The following is a 9560-nucleotide window of genomic DNA, read 5'->3' on the forward strand; positions in this document are numbered from 1 at the left end:
TGGGATTTAATTTGGATGGGGGGAGAGGGGACTATTTTTTAGTCAGTCAATAAACTGCCCACTCACATATGCAACCACAGAATGTTTGCTGGGGTAGATTCGGGAGCCAGATTCCCATGTCTGCTCCCCTGATGCTGCACTGTGGCAACAATAATTAGCTCTCATAGAGCACCTTCTATTTTCAGAGTGTTTTACAAACCTTAAGGGAGCCTCCCACAGGCCGGGAATCCTGGATGGCAGAAACTTAAAAGTCCTGACAAATCACCCTGTCCAAGCTGGGTCCCCAGGAAGCATTTGCCCCAGTCTCACTTTAAGATGTTCCATGCAGTGTCCCATCACTCCCTTCAGGGGTCCATTCCACAACCTAAGTATAACCAGCCCCATTTGACAGACGGGAGTAATACAGGCATCCAATTTCCCCTGCTAGTCCTTCTAATCCATGCAAAGGGTGGCCTGGCCAGTCCACAAACAAGGGCTTCCTGTCACTTCTAGCAGGGAGGGAGGGAGGGAGGAAGAGGAGGCATTCTGGAGCTCTGGCATCCTCTTACCTCCAGATCCACCTTTCCCATAAGCAGCCCTTCCATTACCGAACAAAGAGACAATATGGTGCAAACTATTCACTACAGGGTCGCCCAATCCTGCAGTCAGATCCAAGCCAGTAGGTGCCCATGCAGTGAATGTAATTGGGCTCCAGGAGAGAGAGGGAGGGGGAGGACAAGGGCGCTGCCTAAACACTGCTACAATCAAAACAAGGCTCGTTTAAATTAATAACTCCATGAGTCCCCGGAACTTTCTGGAAAGAGCCTTTTGGCCACAGCCCCCTTCTAGCAGAGCTGATAATGTCCAGCTCGCTTGGCTGTTCCCAGCATCACTCCCCGGAGGGGGAAAACCCCCCTTTCCCAGGGGAGTGGAGACCTGGTTCTCAATGCTCGGGGGGGCTGGGCCCGGGTTGAGAACACACTGAAGGAGAAAGAGGGAGAGAGAAAACCTCATAACTTGGGCTGCCTGCGCGGTGGGATGGCAGCTGTGGGCAGGGCCCTGGGAAATGACGCTGCTGCTGTGTGTGTTGTGAAACCCTATCCAGCTTTAGCAGAGCCGGGATTTCGCTAACAGCTGCGGGCAGATTGCGCTGCCCGTTGAAATTAACCAGAGCTGGTCAGTTGTTCCCAGGCAGCAGCAGCAGCGGCAGCAGCCGCGCAGGGGAGCCAGACAAAAAACAAGCAACGTCCTTAGTCCATTGCAACTCGGCTCCAGAGATGGATGTGGCCGTGGATCTGTACCTGGCGGTCCCGCTGCTGTTCACAGTCCTGGCCGTGATCCTGGCTTCGGTCTTTGTGAAGCTGAGAGCGACTGAAAGGGACAAAGCTGCGGTGACAGCCAAGGGGGCAGGGTCACAGGGCAAGGAGGCAACCGAGCAGGGGGAGGAAAGGAAGGAGGGCGAGGGGGAAGGGAAGGAGGGAGACGCGCTGAAGGAGGAGGGGATCCCGAAGGGGGAGAAGGACGAGGAAGGAGCGAAGGAGGAGGGGAGAAAGATTCCGGTGGAGGAGATTGAGGCTGAAGAGGGGAAGGCGAAGATTGCTGGGGAGAATGAAGAGCAGCAGCCCAAGGAGGAGGCGGTGGCAGCGGCAGCCAGGACTGCAAAAGCAGAGGAGCAGAGTCAGCCCCAGGAGATGAGCATCCCCCGCCAGGCTGCTGAGGCGGTGGAAGAAGAAGAAGAGGAGGAGGAGGAGGACGACGATGACGACGAGAGCAAGGTAAGAGTGGGGAGCTCCGGACAGCTCGTCTTCCTTGTGCAACTTTGGGAAGTTGGGTTGGGTCCTGCTGCCTGGCCCTGAGGGGGTAGGTGCTGGAACTAGGGGAGCTGCAGCAGCCCCTGGCTTGAAGCGGTTTCCATTATACAGGGTGTGCAGTTTAGTTCCACGGCTTTCAGCACACAACCCCCCCCTCCCCCCACAAATTGTGCCAGCTCTCCTGCCTGTGGGAATGACGTGTGTGCAACTCCCCACCTAGAAGTTGTGTTGCTGGGGTGTGTGCGTCGGCAGCAGCAAATGCTTCGGTTGTCCTGAACCCTGATGTTTGTCATAACCCTCGTCAGTCCAGGCACACCCATACAGCGCTGAGCGCACAGAGCTGTGCAGTTACTTCTGTGCTGGGATCTCACACACTTTGCACAGACATGCCTCTAGCCAGCCAGTTTTGTTTCTCTTTGTGGCCTCCAGATCATCCCACCCTGCCCCAAACCTCAGATCTATTTAATCTCTCTCCTTCCCACCTCCTCTGATCTAATGAGTTATGACAAGCTTGTTGCTTCTGAGAGTGTGAGAACAAAATGCTGCTTCATGTTGCTCCACTGAAATTTTGATTTAGGATTTTAACTCCCAACCGTCCAGTCTCCCTGCCCCACCCTGCCCTACCCTGCCTGTAGCTCTTCTAAAAAAAAAAAATAGATTCTGAGAACTGAATGCAAGTCAGATTAATCTTTGCTTGAGTGGACCTGAGTCTGCAAATCTGGTTTGTGAGGCTCCTCCCTCTCTATCACTGGCCTCGCTAATCAAGATAAGGAGAAGGGGTTCAGAGGGTTCCCCCTCAGTCTCCTTTTTGCACCCTCTATCTAGATGTCTCTGGTGGAAGCTGGCTTCTTGCAGTTTTGAATATAATGGGGATGAGCCCTTATGAGGCAGCCTGCAGTGCTCTTCCTCCCCCATGCCAAGGAAGGATAGATTTGAACACGCTGCCCGGCAGTCTCTGCATGAGATGACTCGCAAAGTCTAGACTCAGTGTCCAGTAGCCCTGAAAAGTGCCCTGGGTATCTGCAGTGTGTGTGGCAGTCACCCAGTGCCATGCAGCAAAAGTAAATCCTCCCACCGCACCAGATCTTGGCTGTTTAAAAATAAATGAGCAATGCAAGGTGCATGAAGAGTTCATGCTTCATTGCTACCCCTCCTCCAGCACAGCCAGGACTCCAGGAAGCCAGTTGCCAACAGATGGTAGACTTGGCCTGATGCTTCTCTCACACTCTTTTAAACATGAATTGCCTGAACCTGCTGAATTGCAGTTACCAAAAGCTTTCCTCCAGGGTTTGTCTGGTGGTTATTTTCAAGGTTATTTTCTGTGGGTCATTGGGTGAGTAGCTTAAGGGTGGCTTTAAAAAAAAAAAAAGGGTGTAAGGGGGTGTCTATTTAAAATCACACTCCAGATAGGCTGCTCCAGTGGAGAGAGCACAGGCCTGGGGGCCAGATATGCCTGGTTATGTTGTTGTTGTTAGCTTTACTTTTAAAATGTTCTGGCCGCGGTACAATAGACAGAACAGAGCCAGCCAGTGCCCTGGAGAATTTACAATTCTTGGCTCACTATGTGACCTTGGCCAAGTCACTCTATTCCTTCATTTCCCTACCTGTAAAATGAGGTTAACGAGCTTTGAGCTCTATGAATGGAAATGTGCTAGATGATGTGCCAAGCCCTATTCACTAGTATGGAAAGAAGACTGAAGCAGGCGTGGTGACTTTGGCACATGAATGCAGGCCTATATTTTAACCATGCTCTTCCTGATCTGTAACATCTCTGTAGTGGGGCCTGGGCAGTATCCATGCTCAACTTTACTTAGCTTCTCACTTTCAGAGGTGCTGAGCTCCCATCACTCCTGAGTTCAGTGGGACTTATGCATGGGCAGCACCTCTGAAAATTGAGCTACTCTAGCTTGGTCATGTTGTTCCTGAGGAGATCCTTATCTCTTGTTCCATTGAGGATTGTCCATATTATTGGTCTCATAATGGGAGTACTTTGCTTCTGGAATAAACAGGATGATCCCTGGAGGCATAAGTTGGGGAGATACTAGCCTTGGTGGTAGCCACCCTGTTCACTAGGTTTGCTGTTGAAAAGCTTGTTAGCCAGGTTTCTCTGCACTCCTCAGTCAGCTGCAGGGTCCAGTGTGTGTCCCAGCTTTTCTGGCTGGAAACAGGCAGCATCTCATTAAAGCAGCCGACTTTATAGAGGATTCCCCTTGGTACCCTTGGCTTCCCTCCAGGCTTATTGCTGCTGTAGCATGGCTCTTGTTTGGAGGGCTCTTCATCCTCTCTCTCATACATATACACACCTCACCCCCCACACAGTCCCTATTTCAGAGCTTCACTAACCAAAGCCACTCAGATCCTTTTAAACAAACACCACTCTGTTGGGGTTGGATGCTCATGCTCAAACCAGTAACTCGGTCAGGGTGACCGTTACCATGCACCTTGGTTTGTACCATCCCCCAGCTTGCTCTGAGTTCACTCTAGAACCTAGCTGTCTTTGGTCAGTGGGTGGAGAAGCTAGCCAGGGTGTTTCCAGACAGAGTGACAGGAGCCTGCTGGTTTTACTCGCAAGGAAAGTGATTGCAGCTGAAGGCATTTCTTCATTGCTCAGCGATGGGGCTGGGCAAATGAGATGAGACCATCACCCACAGTGAAGGTGTCTCAACCAGCTTGTCTGATCTCTTTGCCCACTTGGCTTGTTGTCTCCACAGTTCTTTCTGGGCTCCATAGGCTTGTTGGCAGAGTGCAGTTACATTTCTCTGCCTTTCTCCTCAACCCCATCTTCAAACAAGGGTTGTTTCCCCAAAACTTTTGTAACCCCTTCAGCACCTTGCACTCTTGAAAGATAGGAGTCCATAGGGTCGCATGGCTGCCTCCTTGTAAAGTATGTCCAGAGAGAAGGGGTGTTGTATGTGTCAGGTACAGGAGAGACCATAAAGCATGGGGCATATGTGGGTAGACTAGGGTAGTGGTCTCCACCTTTTTTCATGAGTGGACCCCTAAAAAATTTCAAATGGAGGTGCAGACACCTTTGGAAATATTAGACATAGTCTGCAGATCCCTAGGGGTCCATGGACTACAGGTTGAGAGCCACTAGACTAGGGTCCAGTGATGTGTAAACTGGAGATGTCTCCTATACAAACTGGCCTCTGACACCCTTTAGAGGGAGAGGCATGTGCAGGTGAGATGTGGAGAGTCAGTGAGGGAGTCTGTTTCGAACCGCAGGAGCTGCGGAGGAGAAAACACGGGTGGTGCAGGAGCTGAGCTTGTGGGAAAGGATAGACCAGGGAGGCGGATGCTAGATGAGTGCCTGAGGACAGGGAGGACAGCAAGAGAAGGGCCATGAAGCAGGCAGAAGGCAATGGAGGGCTGGACCCTGAAGCGATTTTAGGCAGCCAGGGGGGTGGCTGATACGAGTAATGCCATCTTGCAGGCCTACAGGTGGGCAGCTTGTGGTGCTGCTTGAAGGCTGATGCACTTGGCTTCCCCAAAAGAGCCCACCTTGATGACTAATCAGTTAGAGGAGCACAGCTGGGACACTGACACCCGCCAGGCACTTAACCAGGGCATGGACTCACCACAGCGCTTCCTTTGACAAAACAGGGTGAGGGAGACTGCTCTGGGCCACCAGGAACCCTGCCCCAGGCCAGCCCCGCCTGCCTCCAAGAGCAAAGCCCAGTTCCATGGCCAGCAAACTCCCAAGGGTAGCAAACTCGGGGCAATAGCTTGGTTCCCTGGTTCCCTGCTCTGCCCCTTTCTCCTCCCCCTGCCCATCTTGCTCCTTGGCAGGGTCTCCATCACTCTCTTCCCCTCTGCCCCCCGCCAGGTTCCCAAAGTGAGTTAAAATAGGCCCTCTCTGCCATGCAAGCATTGTTTTTTCCCCCTGGGAAGAATGACTTCATCCAGGTCACGCTCCAAACAGCCTCTCTCTGCTGGACCTAAGGCTGTGAACAGAGAGGGCGGGTGGGGGACATTTTTCTGTGCTGAGTGAGTGAGTGTGTAAGAGAGAGAGATCTAGCTTGTGCTAGGACTCCTCTGAGCCGTCCGTTTAGTTTTACAACAAGGGCACAAGCTAAACAATCTGATTCAGCACAGTAGAGTGGAGGGAAGAAGATGTGCCATCCCAAAGGGGAGTGTGGGGGTGGGAATGGGGGAGAAGGGTGGATGGGGACTTCATACAAAATAGCTAATGCCCCATCACTGTACTTCTTGGCAGCTGCTCATCTAGACAGAGAGGCGTCTTTCTCTGGCTACTGTAAAAACGACAGGGTCTCTGTTTTGTAGGGTGACCAGATAGCAAATGTGAAAAATCAGGACAGGAGGTGGGGCAGGGCCGCCCAGAGGATTCAGGAGGCCTGGGGTCTTTGGCGGCGGGGGGTCCTTTTGCTTTGGGACCCACCGCCAAAGTGCCCCGAAGACCAGCGGTGGGAGCCCCCCGCCACCGAATTACCTCAGAAGACCTGGCACTTCAGTGGTGGATCCCACTTTGGCGGTAAGACCCAGAGCGGAAGAAGCTTCAAGGGCCCAGGTCCCGCAAGAGTTTTCCGGGGCCCCCAGAGCGAGTGAAGGACCCTGCTCCAGGGGCCCCAAAAAACTCTTGTCCCTATAAAATTGAGACATCTGGTCACCCTGCTGTCTTGGGGGAAGGTATTTAGCTCTCCCCACATCCCCTATCTCAGAGGAATTTTCAGAACATGCTACATACCCCAAGGTCAGGGTGTAATTTTTGCCAGTGATTGGCCTCCCATCAGCAGACTGATGATTCTCCCATGAGCAGACTGTCAGAAGTGTGAGAGCTCTCATTGTCCTTGGGCTGCTAACCTCACCCTGCACCCCTGGAGGAGAGGGGCTGAGAGAAGAGCTGTGAATGGGGGGGTGACAGTTCTCGGTTGTGTTTGTTGTTACAGCAGAGTCCATACAGAAGAGGTTGGGAGCAGCACTAGGCAGTCATGTGCCCCATAACTTCTGTGTATCCTAGAAGCTTTTAGTAGATGCGAAAGGTACCCCAGGAATGGGCAGGGGGACTAGAGAGGTAGAATGGAGGTGAGCTAAGCTGGTGCTATCCAGACATCACTAAGGTTAGACTCTGCGGTGTGGAGCTGTCTCTGACCCTCAGTAAGGATCTGGGTCTAGATTGATGTCCAACATCCTGGCCACAGGCATCTTATGGGCAACTTCTGGTGCTGGTAGAAATGTGTCCTGTCCAATGGGGCCAGTCTAATCTGGAAAACTGCAGTCCCCCAAATGACTCAGCACACAAGATTTCCAGACGCAGTCAGCTGGGCTGTCTGTTCCGTAGCAATGGCAGGGGTTTTCTATGTGGACTGAGAGCTTTATAAATGAATCAGTACATCAGAGTGGGGTGCGGGGGGGGTGTTTAGCAGTGCCAATGTGGGTTTCTTCCCTTGATCAGCAGATGTACTGCCTCGGAGTGGTCCAATTTCACTGCAGCCATTAACCAATCAACCAGAGTATTGAGGGAGAAACGTTTTTCTGAGCAAGCAGCACTGGCATGTCTTAGTCTTTCATGCTGACTGGCTGGGGTCATGAATTCTGCTGGCTCCGATTATTTTTCCCTAGCATATGCTCACGCCATGCTGAGCTTTCCCTTAGTACTGCCAATCAGCAGTGTCTGTTTAACTTTCTCTGCTGCTCTTCCTCAGACAGCTTCAGAGTCGTATGCAGTGGTGTAGCTGTGTTGGTCCCAGGATAATAGAGAGACAAGGTGAGTGCGGTAGTATCTCTTTTACTGGAAGAAGCTGGTCCAATAAAAGAGATTACCTCACCCACTTTCTCTCACTTCAGTGTACCGAGATGATATATGATCTCCTGGCTAGAGCAGTGAAACTGGGCACCAGAACTCCTGGGTTCTGTGCTTGCCTCTGCTGCTTGCTTGCTTGCTTACTGTGTGAATTTGTGGAAGCCCTTTAGGAGTTCTGTGCCTTCGTTTTCCCTTTTGTGATATGGCTACAATAGGCCCCACCTCCTGGGGGTGCTGTGAGGCTTAGCTAATGTCTATAAATTGCTTTTATATCATACGAAGGTCTGACAAAGAGATCTCTTTCCTTCCTCCCCCAAAGGATACCAAGACTGCCTGGCTTGTTTTTTCCACTTGTTTTGATCTATATAGTCTACTAAGATGGAATGCGGTGATCCCTCACCTCATAGCAGAGGGAACATACAGCAATGGGTCGGGATCTCTGATCTTGCTGGCCCTGGCTGCAGGGTGAGTTGGGGCAGGGGCCAGGTGGCCAGAGGGGCTTGCGTCTAAGTGCCTTACCGCCGGGTGAGCCGACTTGGGCTGGTTCAGAAGCAGTTCAGGCTTCCCAGCTGCTTGTCAAGCCGCAAAGCCTTGACGTGGAAGTAGTTTTAAAAGGGATCTAGCACCTGGCCAATAACTGTCATGGGTCAGACAAGAGGGGAGCTGCCTCCTAGCAAAGAGTAGAAGAGACAAGGCCTGGGGTAGCTTGTTGCTAAGAAAGGCCACGCTCATCCTTTCCACACTAATGCCCCTTACAGACACCATCTCAGTTAATGCTAGTGGAAAGGAACAGACATTCAAAGCTATTGGGGCTTTACAGGGCGCTTGTCATCCCTAGATCTCAAAGTGCTTTGGAAAGAAGGGTGGGGGGAAGAGGTATTCCTATCCCACCGAAAGCTGGGTAAGAGGGTAAGTGACTAGCTCAGTGGCAGATCTGGGAACAGAACCCAGGTCTCCTGATGCCCAATCCAGGGCCCTTGCTACCGGACCCCCCACTTGCACGTGAGAATCTCCCTCTCCTTCTGATGACTTGAAATTTATTACAGAGAGTTTGTCCATATGTTGTTTTGAAAGTGAGCTCAGTGTGTGTTTTAAGCACACACACGTGCTCCCTGATGTTGCCTTCTCCAGGTGCTTCCAGCTGCAGGTGTGAAAATGTACAGGCTCTGGCCCAACTTCCTTGGAAAGATCCTAAACCAGAGCAGCTGAGGCCAGCACTGAGTGAACAAAAGGGATCAGATCCTTGCCAGCAGTGCAGATAACTGCTCCAAGTGGTTTTATCATTTTGGCTGTCATAATCTGCTTTGCTGGCAGGATCCTGAGAGCTGGGACGTATAGGAAATGGGGGAGCAAACTGGCTCCGTTCTAAAGGAGATTCTTATGAGCTGCCCCATCCTGTAAGGTGCTGAACATCCTCAAATCCTACTGAGGTCAATGGCAATGTGCAGTACTCAGCACCTTGTAGAATTCGGACCAAGGTGAACAGAATGCTCAGCACTTCCTTAACACCTTTTGTGGAAGGATCGCAAAGCATGTTCAGACTCATTTCACAGATGGGGACATCACAGACTGAGGTGAAGTGACTTGCGTGAGCTCACAAAGCAAGTGAGTGGCACAGCTGGGGAAGAGAACCCAGGAGATCTGACTTCTTTAATCACCAGTAACACTTCCCCCTTCCTTTGATTAAAAACTGATCCTGCCAAAGTACTTTATTTTGATTGGTGTCTGATCATCTGCTCTCTGATAACCACCCACTGGTCATGCTGTCAGCTCCATTAACACAAGATGAGTTTACATCATGAGTTCTTTCCAAGTGTGAGAACCAGACCAAGCCATCTTTGAAATTGACCAGTCTAGTTCCTGTGAAGTATCAGAGGGGTAGCCGTGTTAGTCTGAATCTGTAAAAGCAGCAGAGAATCCTGTGGCACCTTATAGACTAACAGATGTTTTGGATCATGAGCTTTTGTGGGTGAATACCCACTTCGTCAGATGAATGTAGTGGAAATTTC

The 9560-nt window shown here is 51.3% G+C and overlaps 1 protein-coding gene across 3 annotated transcripts in view; it reads left to right on the forward strand.

Annotated features, from left to right (window-relative positions):
* Positions 1-1004: 1004 nt before the first annotated feature.
* The window catches only part of MXRA7 (matrix remodeling associated 7), a 56392-nt gene continuing 47836 nt past the window's right edge, over positions 1005-9560 (forward strand). Inside the window, exon 1 of one of the 3 annotated variants that reach the window (XM_032792819.2) lies at positions 1005-1754. In XM_032792819.2, coding sequence (XP_032648710.1) covers positions 1257-1754 — 498 coding nt within the window. In that variant the 5' untranslated portion in view covers positions 1005-1256. The remainder of the gene's footprint in view (positions 1755-9560) is intronic. The other 2 variants (XM_032792818.2, XM_032792820.2) reach the window with 2 other exon arrangements.

This window comes from Chelonoidis abingdonii, chromosome 13 (genome assembly GCF_003597395.2).
Source record: "Chelonoidis abingdonii isolate Lonesome George chromosome 13, CheloAbing_2.0, whole genome shotgun sequence".
Classification (NCBI taxonomy): Eukaryota; Metazoa; Chordata; order Testudines; family Testudinidae; genus Chelonoidis; species Chelonoidis abingdonii.